Here is an 18,373-nt window from a genome sequence, read left to right as displayed (position 1 = left end):
CGCTGTGTCCAGAGGTCAGTCATGTTTTTCATATGATGTAGTAATTTCATAAAACCGCTTGCCTCTACTACGTGTAACGTTAGACAGCCAATGACAAGCATTATTAGATCATGGTATAAGCATGCTGCATGCTCATTGGCTCGCTGACCCTAATGAGATTTACTCCTTAGGTATTATATATATTAATGATGAGACATTTTTGGATACTCAATACTATAGAGGCAATTTGATCAGTGCCTAAAATTATGAAAGTTAGGAAAATGTGAACACATTTGAAAAAGCTGTGTATTTGCCAAAAGATTTCTATTCCATTGCCCCCCCCCATCTGTCAAACCCTTATACATGAGCAAGAATTATTTTGTTGACATTAGTGATGGGATCAGCTGACCAGTTGCCTGTTTTCTTGTAATGGCGAGTGTTGGTCATGTCACAACTGGTCCGAGGTCTTCTTCTTTGAACTTCAGGGGTTGTGACATGAGGAACGCTTCCCACCCCCGGCCAGTCATCTGTAGCACACATGCAGTTGACGCCCCACTGTAGCCAGAATGTCCACACTTTCACACCTTTGGCAGGAATTTCACCAGCTCTTAACCAATCCTTTGAATGCCGTCTTGCATCATCGCAACTGACACTGTCCTCCCAATATCCTTCCTCAAACACAGCAATCATCTTGTTGGGTGTCTGTTTACCTTTTCTATTCATGACAATAAATTTGAAACTGCTCTCGGACCAATATCTTAATAACACCAAGCCTTGTTATGTACAATCTTTTTACTTACATTTTTGTGTCAATAGTTTTAGTCAGATTTTTCTTTTGAGGTGTTAACTGTCTGGCTTATAATGCATTAATACATGCTTCCATTCACACATACCACATGACATAAACATTTCACCCATATACTAGATACATTGCATGTAGCCGTCTTGAATGTAGATTTTCCTTATGTGCAGCAGTCTATCTGTCAATTGGCACTCTCCTCTGTCTGTGCTCCTTTTTAACGATCCACTCCAGACGACTAGTCATCAAGAATTTATGTTCAAGCTCCTGTCCATCTCTGACTTCACACAGACAGTCTTTGAAATACTTTTGAAAGTCTGCTCTCGCAAATCTCAAAAAGTCCAAATGAAGATTCCAACTTCTATACTCAGTTACTCTGGTAAGTTACTAAGCTAACTTACCAGAGATAAGCTACAACCATTGGCTACAACTCAACACCTCCCACAGCTACTTCAATGTAAAAGCCACAATGAGCACAATTATAACATGACCGTGGTCCAAACAGGCCAAAGAAATGGATTGCAGGTACAATTTGATTTGTAATAACTAAAGTGGCTTTCACTGCAGAAAGAAAGGTGCTGCTTTATTCCTGCACACACAGCATGTTGCAGTGGCTCATCAGCCTACTGAGCTGTCTTCAGTGTGTGGTTAGAATAACACTTCTGACCCTCTCGTCCTGCAGCCACTTCTGCTTTGAGTCTGCCTTCCTCTATAGCTGTATCTGTTCTCACACTGTCGCCTGCTGAAAGAAGCATCACAACACTGTTTAGAGTCCTTGTGAGCTGCATTCATCCCTCTCTCTTTCTCCATCCTTTTCTCTATCCCTCTCTCCATGCAGCGCTGAAGAGCCCAGCAGCCTTTCACGAACAGCGGAGGAGTCTGGAGCGAGCGAGGGTGAGTATCTTTAGTACTGAGTTTCCCTCATACTCAATGGACTTACTTTGTTGAAGCTTTGCGGGGGGAGAATGCTTACAGTATGTTTAAACAGCTTGAATTGCAAAGCAGTCTTTGTATTTTAATTCTACTCTCAGTATAGACACTTAATATAATGCTGACAGGAAATAACTAATAAAAACTTTAGCCATACGTATAGTAGTAGTAGTAGTAGTAGTAGTAGTAGTAGTAGTAGTAGTAGTAGTAGTAGTAGTAGTAGTAGCAGCCTTTGGGTAAGGAGCGACACAGACCAACTCAGCATAATTAGCATGTTTTTTTTTACATTACCCAAGGTCAGATCTACCTCTTGCTGCCATCTGGAGCACCCATCATACAAAGTTGCTTAATTTAAATACATAATTTATATTCTGTTGTACTCTATTACTGATTCAAGTCATGGGATAGTAATTCAACCAATACCTAGTTTGTGGATGCTTTTAGTTGTATCATAGTTAGCATTTCCAACAAAACCGTACTTAAACATTTTACAAATAAAAGAAAAAAGCACCAACTGCAGAATCATCATCAACAACATAACTCAATGAGAGTGATGTCAAAGTAGTGGCAATGCAACAAGGTTGCAACTAAATAATATATGTGATTTACTGTGATCAATTTACAAGTGTCCATTGAAAACTGATTTAAATCTAGCTCTTTGTCATGGGGCATATGAGGGTTTTTTATTTTGGTATTTTTCGTGCCCCAAAAGACAATCTTGGCTGACCTCGGGTTATCTGAGCTCTGTGCACTGGCACAACGGAGAGCAGTCAAACACTGTTCATCTAAACACACTGCCCACATAAAGATGACACAGAGCTGGATTAACATCTGCTTAGCATCTGTGTTGCCTCTCTCCCGTCCCCCTCACATTTTCTTTATCTTTCCCCACAATCATTATTGTTTCTCATCCTTTTGCTTGTGATCTTCCCTTTTCTTACACACCCCAGACCGAGGACTATCTGAAGAGGAAGATCCGGTGTCGTCCCGAGCGCTCCGAGCTGGTCAGGATGCACATTCTGGAGGGTGAGTTTTTAAGTAGAACTTAATTTTTAGGTTCTCAAGAATGCCATAGTAATTTCAATAGTGTAGAACGAAAGGTTTAGGCCAAGTGAAATATACAAAACTTTATTAAAAAGGAACCATACAGTAAACAAAAAGGAACCAATTCCATGTGATAAGGTTAAGGCATAGTTCCTATTTTATATTTATATGTGGACTGAGTTAAAATGAGATTTCTTAGAATTAAACAGCCTTAACACTAAGTATCTATGATCTTCAGAAAACTCACTCACTGTACTACCAGTCTTAATGAATCTGCTCGACATATTTAAAGGGATTATGCCAATATATATCTTTTGTTTACAAAGCACATACCTGATGGTATCTTATACATTTAATAAATCCTTTGTTTATCATTTATACTGTAGAAGTAGTAGTTTAGTATAGGCATTGTGTATTGTAGTATAACCTTATATTGTGCATTCTCTCATATGTTATATTTATGGAGTGTGCAATGCCTGTTTTACCTGCTGCTTTAACAAAGGAATTTTCTAATTTGGGATCAATAAAGTAAAGTATATCTATCTATCTAAACTACTTGATGAATGAAGTTGCATGCATGCATGTTGACTTCACTGTGTCCTGCACAGAGACTTCTGCAGAGCCGTCCCTGCAGGCCAAGCAGCTGCAGCTTAAGCGAGCGCGACTGGCCGACGACCTCAACGACAAGATCTCCCACAGACCAGGTCCCATCGAACTGGTTCACAAGAACATCCTGTCTGTCGACTGCCCTGTGCACTCACCGCTGGGTAACTACACACACAGATTGCAAGAGCAATTAATAACCAGAAATGCCAGACACTGTATGTATACACACAAATACAGCGGCTGTGTTGCTTGTAAAACCGTGTCTGTGTTCTTCTTATTAATGTAGAATGATAGTTTGCTCTTCTTATGTAAAATATGCGACTCTGGTGGATGCTTGCGATTGGTCGTGCTGTGCAAACACGGCCTCTTTTATGTGAACGCGCACATCGCTGGATTGGGAAACTCTGGGTTGATTGAACTAGTTGTTAACCACCGTCGTGACATAGCATATGCGGGAGCGAGGTGAAAGAAATCCAGGGCATGTTGGTGCTGCGTTGTAGTAGAAGCCTCTGGTACAGATGGAACAAAACAATACATTCAAACAAACAAACAAACAAGCATGCACGCACGCGCATACACACACACACACACACACAAACAAATACACACACACCTACCTTATTAACTACAGGTTGCATCATCCTACCATGAAAACTAAACTACACAACTTTTGACTAACAACACACAGAAATGACACAACAACTATGTTTGCACATACTCTGGTCCTGTTTTGAAACCTGCTAGGACATATAGTGTTGTAAAACTTCTCTAAAATTAGTCAGCACTGTTTAGCAATCAAACGTGAACCTGTATCACGCACACCAAAGTCAAGGCTATTACAACGTCACAGTTGTTTTTGTTTTTTAAACAAGCACACGCACACACACACACACACACACACACACACACACACACACACACACACACATACATTCGCAAGCGCATTACTGTCAATTAACATTGTTCTGTCTATGTTTCAATAGTATATTGTATATCCTTGGTGTTCTACTTCTGGGATTGCGCCATTTCCGGATAGCACTCATTTAGGCCGGATATCTGTTGCCTTGGGCTTCCTTTTGTTTGGGCATTTTAAACTTCAGTGGATTTATGAGGACTGTGGTTAACTGCTCCTAATGTCTCTGCAGGGTAAATCCAGACACCTAGCTAGACAATCTCTTCAATCTAAAACAACTGTACCGTGGCTTTTCCTGCTGCTTAGCACTGCCCAAGACGATCCTGATTGGCTTAAAGTGCTCAAATTATGCTTTTTTTGGCTTTTCCCTGTACTTTATTGTGTTATATATATTTTGTTATAGGTTTATAAAGTGTAAAAGCCCAAAGTCCACCCAAAGGAACCATATCCAACTAAAAACACTGTTCACAAACAAACCAGCAAACGTGCATTGCTTTGTAACACGTTATAATGCTCACCTAGCTGCTAGCATGCAATCCCTCCCACTCTGCTTCTGACTGGCTTGTAGTGCTGACCCAGGTACTGCACATGTGAGACTACAAACAAAGTTGTAACAGAAGTGAGATGCCTCACTTTGTAGCTAAAACAAACAAAAAACAGACAACTCAACACACAGGGTGAAAAGAGGAGCTGCAGCACTGTGTGGTACAGCAAAAATTTTGTGTTTTTTGGAAGTTAAAGCATTTCAGGTACCACCTCTAAATACAATTAGAAAGCGTCCTTTAAAGGAGTGTCTGGCAAAGCAAGACTAGCTTTTCAATAACGTATGCATATCCACCAAATGCATGTGAGCGGAGTGGAGAGTTCAGAATTTCCACTCCTTCTCACGGAGCTGTTCATTTCCCGCTCTGCATTGTATTTTTCAAATGAACGCTGCCTGCCCTCCCTCTTGCCGCCTGATCCCGGAGCTCCTCATTCAGCCACGTGCAAAGTCTGCCAGATTTCCCCGTTACTCCAGGCACTGGCGGCATGGAGGGGGATATTGGACGCCTCCATCTGCATATAGCCTACTCAGTGAGGTTGGATCGGGCTTGGACATGCTTCCAACTCCTGACGTGAGCAGGAGCAAGAGAAAAGGCGCCACTTTATCTGCTGTGTGCTCGAACCAAAATCTTTGCTGGCGCTCCGCTTACATGCTCTGCTGATGCAGACCAATATTACTGCAATGTCTGCCTCTTAATGACAACACTGGATTAAAGATAGACATTTAGAACAAATATGCTAAAGATAATTGTGTTTATGGTGTTTAAAAGTGTTCATGTTGATAGCAAAATAGGCGCATTACAAAAAAAGCACCGTTACCAGTACCGCCCTTCTTAACACATGGTGTGGAAGCCAGGAATTGAATTGTTGTTTTACTGGCAACACTAGTTTATCACAGGCCACCATGAGTTGCCTTGATAACTGTTTGTTTCACTAAATCTGAAAATATTATTTCTCAGAGGGAGAGAGCTCGTCTTTAGATGAAGACAGCAGCGATGCTCTGTCACCAGACCAGCTAACCAATCACGACTCTCCTTCGAGTGCCGTCCCTCAACTGTCCCCCTCTGAAGTCCTCACCCAGAACGGGGACATGTCCCCCACACAGGTACCAATCCCAGGATACAGAATTTCAATTTTAAAGAATGAATTGAAATGAATAAAACAAAGCAAGTGATGGGGCCATTAACCAGAGTAATATCTTCTCAGTTCATTACAGAGTCCCCACCTCCTCCGCCTCCGCCTCCTCCTCCTCCTCCCGCTCCTCCCCAGGTGAATGGGTCAGACTCCTCCCCATTCCCAAAAGTGACAAATGGGACGACAGTGACTTTAATAAACTCCCGCCCCTCTACTGGACATGTCAAGGTGCGAGTACTGCTGGTTATTTTAACTCTTTTTACCATCAAAGAACCATATTCATATACCATACCATATTCACATATTTCCCTGTTTCGAGTTGAGCATCCTGCGCATTTGATGACTTATGAATACATCTGACCTCAATCTCTATTTGTGGAGCAGCTATAACTGTCATAACTCTGCCTCAACTCTTCACTTTCTCACTTCCTTCTCCACGACCCCATTTCTCACGGTTTCTGTCAGCAGTCCCAGGGTAAGACGAGTTCAGACCGTCCTCCACATAGACCTAAGAAACCAAAGGACAGCAAACCTAAGGTCAGCAATTCTTTCGTTTTTATTCACACGCACTGACACAGGAGATACCAATGCCAAAAAAATATATCCACAATATTACTTATTTATTTATTATTTATTGTTTATTATTGTATTGCAGTTATCTTTGGGAAGTTATCAGCACATATCGTTTAGGCTGTTTTATGACAGTAGTTCATCTTTTAGGAATAAAGACTGTAAGATTGCCTTAACCAAGAAACTAGAATTCATCATCTAGATTGGTTTAGTTTTGGTGTCAGTTCTCTCACAATTAAGGAGCCAGGTCTTCTCTCTAGACTTGATGTTTTGACATTTAACAGTAATATAAGTAGACATCTATAGTAGATGACATACCATGTTTTTGCATTTGCAGTATCCTTACACCAGAATACAGACTTTGTTTTCCTGAACTGGAAGTACTTGCCCTTTGACTGTAGTCATGTTATTACTGTCTTTCCAACCACATATACGGAATGCAGTGCACATAGTTTTTTAAACTGTTAACAATGCTTATTTAAATGACAGAAATCAGTCAGTTAAGTAGATCAAAACGAGGCAGGATGAATGTCACACATTCATAGTATAAAAATATTAAAGGCTTGAGTTGCCTCTCAAAAGTTTTGTTTCCTGGCTGTAGGTGAAGAAGCTGAAGTACCACCAGTACATCCCTCCAGACCAGAAAGCAGACAAAGAGCGTCCACCCCAGATGGACTCATCCTACGCAAAACTCCTCCACCAGCAACAGCTCTTCCTGCAGCTGCAGATCCTCAACCAGCAACAGCAGCACTACAACTACCACACCATCCTGCCTGCCCCTCCCAAGTGAGTGTCTTGTGTGTGTGTGTGTGTGTGTGTGAGTGTGTGTGTGTGTGTGTGTGTGTGTGTGTGTGTGTGTGTGTGTGTGTGTGTTTGTGTGTGTGTGTCCGTGTGTGTGTGTGTAAAATAACTATAAAATGCTTCTGATGGCTTCGCCAGTAAAAATAAAAAAAAAATAAAATAATGTATCGTAAATACAGAAATGTTCTTCCTTAAATACAGGGGGCAGAAGTAAGTACACCCCAATGTTAAACTCCCATAGAGGCAGGCAGTTCTTTATTATTAAAGGCCAGTTATTTCATGGATCCATGATACTATGCATCCAGATAAAGTTCTCTTGGCCTTTGGAATTAAAATAGCCCCCCATCATCCCATACCCTTCACCATACATAGAGATTGGCATGGGGTACTTTCCATAAGGTCATCTCTCAATGCATACCAGCTATTAGGCTGAATGACTGAAATGAAACCATGCCATGATTTTAATATTCCTTTTTTTCGTCAACTTTAGCAGATGTTCATAAACTTATGAGCACCACTGTTTATTCTTGACTTGTACACCTTTTAGCAATTCCTCTTTTTGACCTTCCATTCTATTAAAAAGAGTAGTTGTTGTTTGTGGGGTGTGGAAGTGAGGATGACTGACTGCAGTGGTTTTATTTAAGGAGTCACATTAAGCCACTAGCTATTACTTGCATGCTAGTTCATTTGTGCAGCATATCATTTTCAATATTACTTCCTGTGTGTTCCCAAGCTTTTCTGCTGCGGTTTGTTTCTTCAACATTAGTGGTTTTTGAGTGAGTCAATAGACCCTGGGGCTTAAAGCAGAAGTAGTTGTTGAATGTCTGTCCCAGCTAAGCTTCAGTGGGTTGACAATAACAGATGTGTGACTTATGGAATATGAGTTTGAAATGAAACTTACAAGTTGTAGTTTTTTGGTTTTGAAGGACTAGAAGCCATCAGGTAAAGACAATAATTTCATTGGTTTGTATAGAACCTGCTCTAGGAAAAGGATAACTTTGGATATAGAAATGGTACATTTCTAATATTCAATATTATTTTTCACATTTACCAATATTTACAACACCCTGCCATCTGGCCTCAATCACTTCCCATTGCTTTAAAAAAAAAGGACAAGCAAAATTCATAATTGACTGTCTCCCCCCCCCCCCAGGCCACCAACTGAGCAGCTTCCCACAAGCAACTCTGGCCCTACCCCTTCCCGAAGTGTTCCCACGACGACAACCCCCACCCCCTCCCATCAGAGCGGGGCTGTCCGTCAGAGCCAAACTGCAGTGGGAGGAGCCAAACCAACCACCTTGCCAGCCAACCTGGATGAGTTCAAAGTAGGTCATTTAGTCTACAACCTAGATTGTTTGTAATTGCCATGTGTTTAAGTAGATCAGGACGTGAGCTTTAATGATTCATTTTGTTTTTAAGGGTTTTGATGCATAAGGTCATAGCTTGTGAATTGGTTAAGACATCCTGTCTTAAGTTGAATAAATATTTACCACAAATTTATACTATTATGGCTATTATAATATTATTATAATGGCTATTATTGGTTTCTTTGCTAATACATTGTCAGACCTTGCTGTCCCTTCACACCTATATGTATTTGCCCCCCCAAAAGTTTAAATCAGCTGTGCTTTAGAGTGATTTTTGGTCACAGCTCAGATTGTTTCTTTTGAAAGATTGAGGCCTGGAGAGGTCAAAGTGTCCAAAACAGAAACTACTAACTGTATATGTCGTTTTTCTTTCTCATATCTTTAAACATTTTTTCACCAACTCAGATAAATCCTGGGATGTTTTGTGGGGCCCCTTCCACTGAATTAAATGATGCTCCTCAAGGCTTTCCACTTTAAGTTTTTGTCTTTTATAGCTATTCTGTTCTCTTTCACTTTGAGTCAAAGCCTGCTAAATGAGTACTCGTCTGGTTTCTCATCCTTCAGGTCGCCGAGTTGAAACAGGAACTCAAATTGCGTGGTTTGACCGTCTCAGGCACCAAGAACGATCTCATTGAGAGGCTCCGCAACTACCAGGAGCAAAACGGTGGCACCACAGCGGCTTTGAAAAATGTCCTATCACAGGCCAGCCAGCAGGGCTCTAGCACCTCCTCTGCAAACACAACTACCACCCCTGACCACCAATCAGGCGAGACTGGCTTTAAATTAGATTTGTCATCACTGGGTCAGGTGATTCCAGGGCGGGTCATGCGATTTGGCAGCACCAGCTCCAGCCCTCCAATGTCACCCACTCCGTCTGAGAGGTCGCTGGCTGGGATGAGTCCCGATGAGACGAGCTGTAATGGAGACATGTTTGGAGAGATGGTGAGAGATGTATCTGAAGCAAGTAGCCTGTTATTAGATGAAATCATAGTTTTTCTTATCAGCGGTCTGGCGCTGCTTCAGCGTTTTAATTACACAACTCAGCAGAGCTGTCGGACTTAGCATAAGCAAGCGGTCATCCGCTCTGTCTCCTCTTTGAGGTCTTGTAACTGGAACACTGACAGGACGTCATAACTTCAGAAGTCATGGCAACCACACATGGCAACAACAGTTGACGGCTAGTTGATCATGAAAACCGTGCTTACGTGGTTTGCTTGACATATGACAGCTACAATAGCTTGGAAAATAGCATTTGGGAACTGGATTTGATCAATTTACCGTTTCTCAAACCCCAGGTGAGACAAAAAGCTAATGTTAATGAACCCTGCGGCCCCTCTGCCTTTGACCCCCAGCTTCAGGAGACATTGTATTCCCCTGACATGCTGTATTCACTTAACATTACTGTCTAAAACTGTTTCCAGGTTAGTGGGGATGCATACCGCTCAAATCCACAGACTGATCTCATTAAATCTCATTAAATGTATGCCACACCAATTTGTATGCCATTATTGGCGTGTTATCAAGATGCATACTCGCTTTTTAGCGTGTTTATCAACGCCGTTTGGTCTCCACTGACTTACAATACCTTGCAATAGCGTAAGAATTAGTTCAATTTACGCAGTAGCGAGTAGTATGAAGGGGCAAAAATCCGCATAGAGGTTGATTGGGTTGTCCTAAACTCAACCGTTGGTTTGTGTTTTTTCCTAAACCCAACCGGTTCTTTGTTTCCTAAACTCAACCATTGCTTTTTCACAACATAGCTCAAAATGTGTACAGATAACACGCCACTTTACTTAAGAAACTCAACGTTTATGTTTACGTGAAGTATTGTTTTAATGTTGAAATCCAACATGAAATGTAGTAATGTTCCCTCAGCATTTGGTTTTGCAGCTAAACTGTATGAGCGTTGACGGTTAAATCGTATCTTCAGGTGCCATATATGTGCTGGATTTTAGCGGGTCACCTTGGCGGTTGTCAGCTAGAAATCTTTCTCTAACATCCTCTTCTTGTTTTGTTGTCCTTCAGGTGAGCTCTCCCCTTACCCAGCTCACCCTGCACCCGTCTCCTCAGCACCCATCAAACATTTCTCCACTCTCCAAGGTCAAAGAGGAGATCCAGAGCTCATGCAGCCTGTCCAGGCCCTCGCCTGCCTTGTGTCAGCCTCCAGAGGTCCCGTCTGGAGTAACTATGGACACATCTTCATTGGACAAGGACCAGATGCTGCAAGAGAAGGACAAACAGATCGAGGAGTTGACCAGGATGCTGAGGCAGAAGCAGAGGCTGGTTGAGACCCTCCGGTCCCAACTGGAGCACGGCAAGATGACAGGCGGAGCAGTGTTGGAGAAGGAAACAAGTGAGAGGAGCAGAACATCTATTACCGAGGTGAAACTTCGAACTCTGATTAAAGCCTCAGCCATTCAGCCCCCCACTCTCCCCAACGGCGTTGTGGTGAAGGTGAAGAAGGAGGCAGAGCCTGAGGAGGGGATGGAGGGAGTAACGGAGGCGGCCCAGGCAAAGAGAGCGCTCCAGCCAATGCAGTGCTCCCAGGAGACTCTGCTCAGGCTGCAGCAGATTCATCGGCTGCAGATCCAACAAGCCGAGCAGCAAAAGCAGACCATGGTGCAACCCAAACCGCAGCAGAGTCAGGTGCCACCTCAGAAGGTGGCAGAGGCTATGTCCAACCCTCAAAAACTACAACAGCAGAAGAAAGAAGCCCAAATCCTGCTCCATCAGCAGCAGCAACTGCAGCAGCTCATCATACAGCAGACCCAACAGAAACAGCTGCAGGCCCAGCAGAAACTCGTCCAGCAGAAACTGAGTCAACAGAAGCTGGCGCAGCAGAACCAGCTCAAACAGACTCAAGCTCAACAGAGCCAGCAGAAGAACCAGGTTCAGCTGAAGCCGGTTCAGGTGCAGATCCAGAAGCCTGCCGTGAGTCAGACCCAGCTGAGAAAGCAACAGCGAGCTCTGCAGAGGCAGCAGCAAAAGCAGCAGATGGCAACTGTTGCCTCACAACAGGTAATGTCCCAGCAGCTCTACAACACGTGTGAAACATGAAACTGTAAAGGTAGTAGGGACGGGACCAAATGCTTTTATCACGATTGGATTCTTTCACCATACATGGGTGCCAAATAGATTTGTATTGAGATTTACATTTATTGCGATTCTAGAATTATTCCGATTTGATAGTATTGAGTATTTTCCTTCATAAACAGAAACTTTAGGTTACTTGCGTAACCCCGGTTCTCAGAGTAGCATGAGTGAGATGTCTCACTATGGATACGCTTCCCTGCGTATTCTTCAGAAGCATTTATCTCATTACGCCAATCCCGATTGGCTGGTGATCGAGTGTCCCAGGATATAAATAAGGCCCAGGATGCAGCAAGGCCGCGAGTTGAGTGAGCATGCAGGCTCTGCGGGGCCAGCAAACCCTGACACGTGTAAGCCAGAGCAATGGATTCCACAACCCAATGAGACAGCCGTTGCTTTGTCACAGGCTTGCCCCTGTGGGGGCTAGCCCAGGAGACAAATAGCTGGTCACTCCGTCGAAAACCCGCAGTCCTGTCCATGTAAATGTGCAGAGCACGAACTGAACACAGCACGTGCAACTGCCGTTCCTCTGAGGAAGAAAAAGGCGGGGAACAAAGGATGTTGGCTAGCTGTTTTACCATCAAACCCCACATGACAAGCTGCAATGGCAGCCAGGTACACTTTTATGGTGGAGAAGGCTTTATGTTTGTCAATCAAGTCCTGCAAGAATGACAAAATTACGCCAACAGGGCACTGAAAGAGACATGTCCCTCCCTGAGACACCACTCCTCAAACACCCTTCACTTACAGTCTTACAGTGATCTGGTGGAAGAAGGCCTGGCACTCTGAATAGTGTTAATCAAACTCTGTGGGAGCCCGGCTGTGTTTAAATTGCACCACTCACGGGCCAAGCCCATAGCGCCAGACGCTCTGGGTGCGGGTGAAAGATTGTCCCCCCGCCTGGGACAGCATGTCCCTGCGTAGTGGGAGTTGTCCGCAAAGGAGTAGATAAATCTCCGCCAGCCAGTGCATCGCTGGCCAGTGTGGAGCTATTAGGATCATCCTGCTCTGGTGCTCTCTCACCCTGGATAGAGTTGGGGGTATCGGAGCCAGAGGAGGGAACGCGTACAGGAGAACCGACGGCCACGCGTGCGCAAGCGCGTCTACGCAGAGAGGCGCGCCGGGATGACGTATTGACAAAAACAGCGGACATTGCGCATTGTCTTTCGATGCAAACAGATCCACTTTGGCCCGGCCATAGCGCGACCACACCTGCCTCACAATGGCTGGGTGCAGAGTCCAGTTGCCGTACAGCGGAGCAGACCTGGACAGCAAATCTGCACCGTGATTCAGAGCCCCGGGGACATGTGTCGCGCTCAGAGACAGGAGGTGTCTGCTGCTCCACAGTATCAGTCTGCGTGCCAGCGTGTGTAACTGATGGGAATGCAAGCCCCCCTGACGGTTTATATAGGCTACCATTGTCGTGTTGGCTGTTCTCACCAGAACATGGTGTCCGCTGAGAAGCGGCACGAAATGCCTCACGGCGAGAAACACTGCCAGGAGCTCAAGGTAATTTATGTGATATATTGCATGTAAATTGAAACATGCTGTTTGGTTTCCAGGTGAACCCAGTCTTGATCAACCAGCAGAACGGCACTCAGATCCACACCCAGGCCATTTCATTAGACCTCCTCAAGGCAAACGGCACACCGACTCTGGTCACCGACAGCAACGGCAATCACTACCTGATCGCTCTGACCGGTCACACTGCAGACGGACAGAAAGGAGAGTCCTCATTGGCCAAACCTAACGGACGCATCACACTGCAGGTACACTAACACTGATGTTCTTTGGTGGACTGCACAGGGTTAATAATAATCTGGGATCGGATATTCTCTGCAACTTTCTCTACTTGTTGTTCTCTTTTAGAGGTTGCAGTCGACTCCAAGTAAACTCCCCAGCACTGAAAGCCAATCAAAAGAGCCGCCGGTGACAGAGCCAATCAAAAAGGTAAAACAAAGACTCAGGATATGTAACCATAACACATTCATTTACTTTTTATTGTATGTTTATTTATCTATTTCATGTTTTTTGCAATATGTATAGCATAAACCAATGCCATGGGAATGTTCTGAAAACTAATATGCTTAGATTTTTAATATATTTTTATGTAGGTTGTTTATGTATTATTATTTTGTAATAACCAATAGTTTTTCTCAACAAATTTAGCTTTTGCCTTAGTTTAAAATAATAATAACATTTACTTGACTTTCTTCCTACCTCTTCTGCAAAGCGATTTATAAGTGATTTTTGAATGTTTTAATAATAAGATCATGTATAATAATACAATATATTGATGAATAGGTTTGAGAAGAGGCTATCACAAAAACAGTCCATAACCAAGGGAATCATCTCAAACAATGTACCAGACAGTTTGGCATCTGTTAATGGTTTTTCACTTGTAGTTGGTGGTTCGATCCCCAGCTTCTTTTATCCACATTTAGTAGTGTCATTGAGCAAGGCAATGAACCCTAAATTGCTCAGAAAGTATGTGTACATAGGGGGGGAAAAATTTAAGTTTCTTTGAACATATAATAAAACAATAATTGTAATGTAACATACAGTACAGTGCAGCAGGACTGTTTGCATTGTCCAACCAGTAACCTTCTCCTGCCACAAGGTGTCGCCACTAACCAGGTTTAAAATCATCGAAATCAAGCTGAATGGACTGAGGAAAGCATGGATGTGAATCAGCAGCCTGTTATTCAGAGATAAGACTTAACTAGCCAATCACAGTGGAGTGATCAACATATTTGAGCTTGCCTTTGTCCAGTCTAAATATGTCTTTGTCCCTCTCGCCACTCAGGGACATAAGGCGGGGCTGCACCTGGACACCAATGGTATGCCACAACCCAACCTGTCAGCCACCGCTCCACCCAACCTGCAGCCTTTCTTTGACGACATGTCAGACAGTGAAAGCCAAAGCAACTTTATCACATCTTATAAGGTAAGATTCCTCCCTCCTCCTCCGGATACTTCCCATCATCATGTCATCTCGACTGCCCAGGCTTCTCCACATGCTGTGAACTTCATTAAATTGTTTCTCCTTGTTTCTTCTCTTTTCTTTCCATTTCATCACTTCATCCTTGCAGAGAGAGGAGGTGTGTCCGCCGTACGACCGGCACACACTGTTCACCCCTCCCTCTCCCAAACGCAACACCTCCATTCCTACTCAGCGCTCCAAAGTATGTCTTCCCATACGTCTTTCTTTCCATCTGTCCCTTTACGTTGTTCTGGTTCTGTCTGGTCCTCTATTTTCCATCTTAGCTTCTCACTCTAAGCTGTGTGCTCATGTTTCTGAACTGAAGGCAGTTGGACAATTTGAGGCAGAGAGGTTGCAGCTGTGTTGGGTAGGATTTAACGCATGTTTTTAAATTTGTGTCTGACAGAAAGTCCTGGATTATTTAGGTTATTTCAGAAATTCATTTTTAATTTCTACCAACTGAAAGCAGTAAGGGGAACCTGACTGCATGTACTTGAGAGGTTGTAAACTTGTTGCAGTGTTTCCAGTCAAAAGAGTGACTCAAGAACAGGAGAATAGCAAGACTTCATAAAGAATTTCTAGTGTATGTCACTGGCGTTTTGACAGCGCTCAGAGCCCAACACACACGTAAAAAATATGCTTTGTTTTTTCGTCGAATGCGCATGCCTTGAGTAAAATGGGAGTTGGTACACGTCAATTCAGTTTTATTTATAGTATCAAATCATAATAGTTATCTTGAGAAACTTTACGTGTATAGTAGGTCTAGACCACACTCTATAATTTATAAAGTCCCAACAATCCTAGTAGTTCTCCCAAGAGAGAGCGAGCATGGTGCGACAGTGCGACCATGCGCATTGGCGAGAAAAAACTCCCTTTTAGGAAGAAACCTCAACCAGACCCATGCTCTTGGTAGGCGGTGTCTAACCGTGGGGGATGTGATGCACAGTGGCAATCACAATAAAGAAAATGGAACAGTGAATAAAAAGGTGGTAGTAGTAGTTGATGTCATAGCGGGCGCTGCATGGTGTTACAGCATGTAGCGTGACACATCAGGAAAAAGCTGGACGTAGTAGGACGCAGTGCTGCAGGACCACACGGCCTGCGTAGTAGAGGGACATGATATAGCAACTATATCGTTATCATGATATCACATTGCGCAATATATATAGAAAGGGTTGCGATAAGTATGCAATATTTAGTTTATTTTGTGGAGTGCTGCGTCCCATCTGTTGACTGTCTGGATTAGTTGTGTTTGGTTTAGAGCCCGCTTGAGACGCTTTAATGATCATGTTTCATTGGCCAGTTACTGTGCCACTTGGACATGTTAGTGCACGTCAGCGCACGAGGCCACTACGTAACAAATCCTATGGAGCATACTATGTGACGAATGTGGATATTTTGACAGAGTGACGGTGTAAGTGAAGACAAAGACCAAAAAACCTGATCGAATCAAAGAAGCAAAAGAAAAAGAAAGGACCTAAAGAGAGGGCGAAGGTGGCTGACTGACAAAAATCTTTTCTGTTAGCAGGAGAATGGCGTCAACAGTCAGCAGATGGACGACCTGTTTGACATCCTGCTGAAGAGCGGAGGTACTAAACTCAACATTACTGAGACAGAGACATCACAAGTCTGTCGCCTGCTGTACTGATTACTGTTTCTCTCTTTGTCCTCTTTCAGAAATCCCCGGCTTCAAGGCCAACCCGGACCCTACCCTCGCCCCTCTCCACTCTGACCCTCCCTCCCCATCCTCTCCCCCATCTCCCCTCCACCTCTCCCCTCCCACCCCTACGGAGCCCCTCATCTCCTCTCGGCCCTCTGTGGGAGAGCCCTGCACAGGCAGTGGGCGCCTGGAAGACTTCCTGGAGAGCACCACTGGCGCCCCGCTGCTTGGCGTGGAGCCCGACTGTGGCCTGACTCTTATCGACGACCTCCACAGCCAAATGCTGAGCACGCCCAGCATCCTGGACCACCCTCCCTCCCCCATGGACACGTCCGACCTGGGCTTCTCCCCACACTCCACGGGGCTGGACTTTGGCGACCCCACCCTGGACAGCATGGATTGGCTGGACATCTCTATGGTGGGGAGCAACAGCGAAGGGAGCGGGAGCAGCGCAGGTAGAGGAGGAGGAGGGGGACCTGGTGACAGAGACGGGGGGACGAGCCTGGCCCCGCTGGTGCCGCACACTCCACCCAGCGTCTTCTCTACCGATTTCCTGGACGGCACTGACCTGCAGCTGCACTGGGAGTCGTGTCTGTAGCCCTGCACACAGATGGACGCCATTTGCTCATGTTGTGTACAGGCTCTGTCTTTATTTCATGCACATATAGAAACCTTTTCTATGCTGTCTCTACCACTGCGAGGGTCACTGGCACATGCACGCACGCACGCACACACACACACGCACACACAGTTTGCCCTGTCTTTCACTGGCTGTTACTATATGCAGGATGAGGTGAAATAAGAAAGAAACATAGAAGTTCAATGAATAGAGAGTACTTGAACTTGGTGGAACTGAAGTGGACTTCTATGGGGATCCATACAGCAGGCTGCTCACCTCCAAGCTGATAAAATCCTATTTCCTGTCCTGACCTGCATTGTAACCAGATTAAAGAGAACCAGGTCACTGTAATACAGCATTTCAACCCTTTCAAACCCCAACGGTTTGACAGAGTAGAGCTTAGAAGGGACTGTAAGTGACGTTACCTCGGGCTCCTCCTGATAGCAGAGTGTGTGTGTCAGTGCCTCCTAAACTTTGCACTTATCCTGAATGTGGTTGGTTAAAAGGAGGGTGTTCATGTCAATAGGCAAATCCAAACGCTGTCTCATTGAAAACCACCATGTGTCATTTTGATCAGCTGAGCCTGAACCCCACCCACACTAGTCACAAAACACAACCGTCAGTGGTCGACAGTTGCTTTTGAAATGAACCATATCAGTGGAAACAGTTTGAACGGAAACCTCATTGGAGGTTGCGTATTATTGGTAACATTATGGTAGACCACTATGTATTGCTGTATATGGGGTGTATATTATCAATTGTCCATATGACTATTTTTCTTTGCTGGTTGCTTTAGATTCGAGCTAGCCGGCTGGGGAATATAGGGTGAGGGCAGGGCTTCCAAAGTACTTGGACCTTGTAATTTTTTAAAGAAAAAAAGTTTAAAAAAATAAAATAAACTTACTATAAAAACTCAAAAGATGTCTGTTTTTCTTTTACATGGTCAAAACAATATAAAACACAGTGTTCCATATGGGACAAACGACTAGATCACAAAAAACAAAAAACTGTGACCTATGTATTCATTAACTACATAGATAAATTCATCTGTTGATAGAGAGAGCCAATGTAAAGAAATCTGCCTTGAACCATCATTTAGAATCCATCTCCATATCAACAAGTGGGTTTAGTGTTTTTTTATTTTTGCTTCTAAAAATGGCAAATACCTTTTTGGCAAAGCTGTGGTTTTATTTTTGCTTACCAACCAGACTGGATAACGAACAGTTATCAATTAGCAATTTGCTTCCATTTCATCCTTTACTGTTACATGTTGAAAAAACAAAGAATTTTGCATGTAGGCAAACAGCGTTTGGGGCCATGATTATTCTGCCTTTG

General features: G+C 43.8%; 1 protein-coding gene across 13 annotated transcripts in view; it reads left to right on the top strand.

Annotated features, from left to right (window-relative positions):
• mrtfab (myocardin related transcription factor Ab) overlaps nt 1-17,920 on the top strand; it is a 59,869-nt gene extending 41,949 nt beyond the window's left edge. For 8 of the 13 annotated variants that reach the window (XM_034859723.1, XM_034859720.1, XM_034859721.1 and 5 more), the window contains 16 exons: nt 1,617-1,672; nt 2,659-2,734; nt 3,361-3,519; nt 5,774-5,919; nt 6,021-6,176; nt 6,414-6,485; nt 7,120-7,304; nt 8,473-8,644; nt 9,251-9,628; nt 10,712-11,704; nt 13,339-13,545; nt 13,646-13,726; nt 14,583-14,723; nt 14,869-14,961; nt 16,285-16,348; nt 16,437-17,920. In XM_034859723.1, the coding sequence (XP_034715614.1) occupies nt 1,617-1,672; nt 2,659-2,734; nt 3,361-3,519; nt 5,774-5,919; nt 6,021-6,176; nt 6,414-6,485; nt 7,120-7,304; nt 8,473-8,644; nt 9,251-9,628; nt 10,712-11,704; nt 13,339-13,545; nt 13,646-13,726; nt 14,583-14,723; nt 14,869-14,961; nt 16,285-16,348; nt 16,437-17,017 (3,560 nt within the window). In that variant the 3' untranslated portion in view covers nt 17,018-17,920. The remainder of the gene's footprint in view (nt 1-1,616; nt 1,673-2,658; nt 2,735-3,360; nt 3,520-5,773; nt 5,920-6,020; nt 6,177-6,413; nt 6,486-7,119; nt 7,305-8,472; nt 8,645-9,250; nt 9,629-10,711; nt 11,705-13,338; nt 13,546-13,645; nt 13,727-14,582; nt 14,724-14,868; nt 14,962-16,284; nt 16,349-16,436) is intronic. The other 5 variants (XM_034859725.1, XM_034859733.1, XM_034859724.1 and 2 more) reach the window with 4 other exon arrangements.
• The last annotated feature ends 453 nt before the right edge of the window (nt 17,921-18,373 follow it).

This window comes from Etheostoma cragini, chromosome 21 (assembly GCF_013103735.1).
Source record: "Etheostoma cragini isolate CJK2018 chromosome 21, CSU_Ecrag_1.0, whole genome shotgun sequence".
NCBI lineage: Eukaryota > Metazoa > Chordata > Actinopteri > Perciformes > Percidae > Etheostoma > Etheostoma cragini.
The sequence above is the reverse complement of the archived record's forward strand: the minus strand, read 5'-3'. Positions and strand labels throughout refer to the sequence as shown.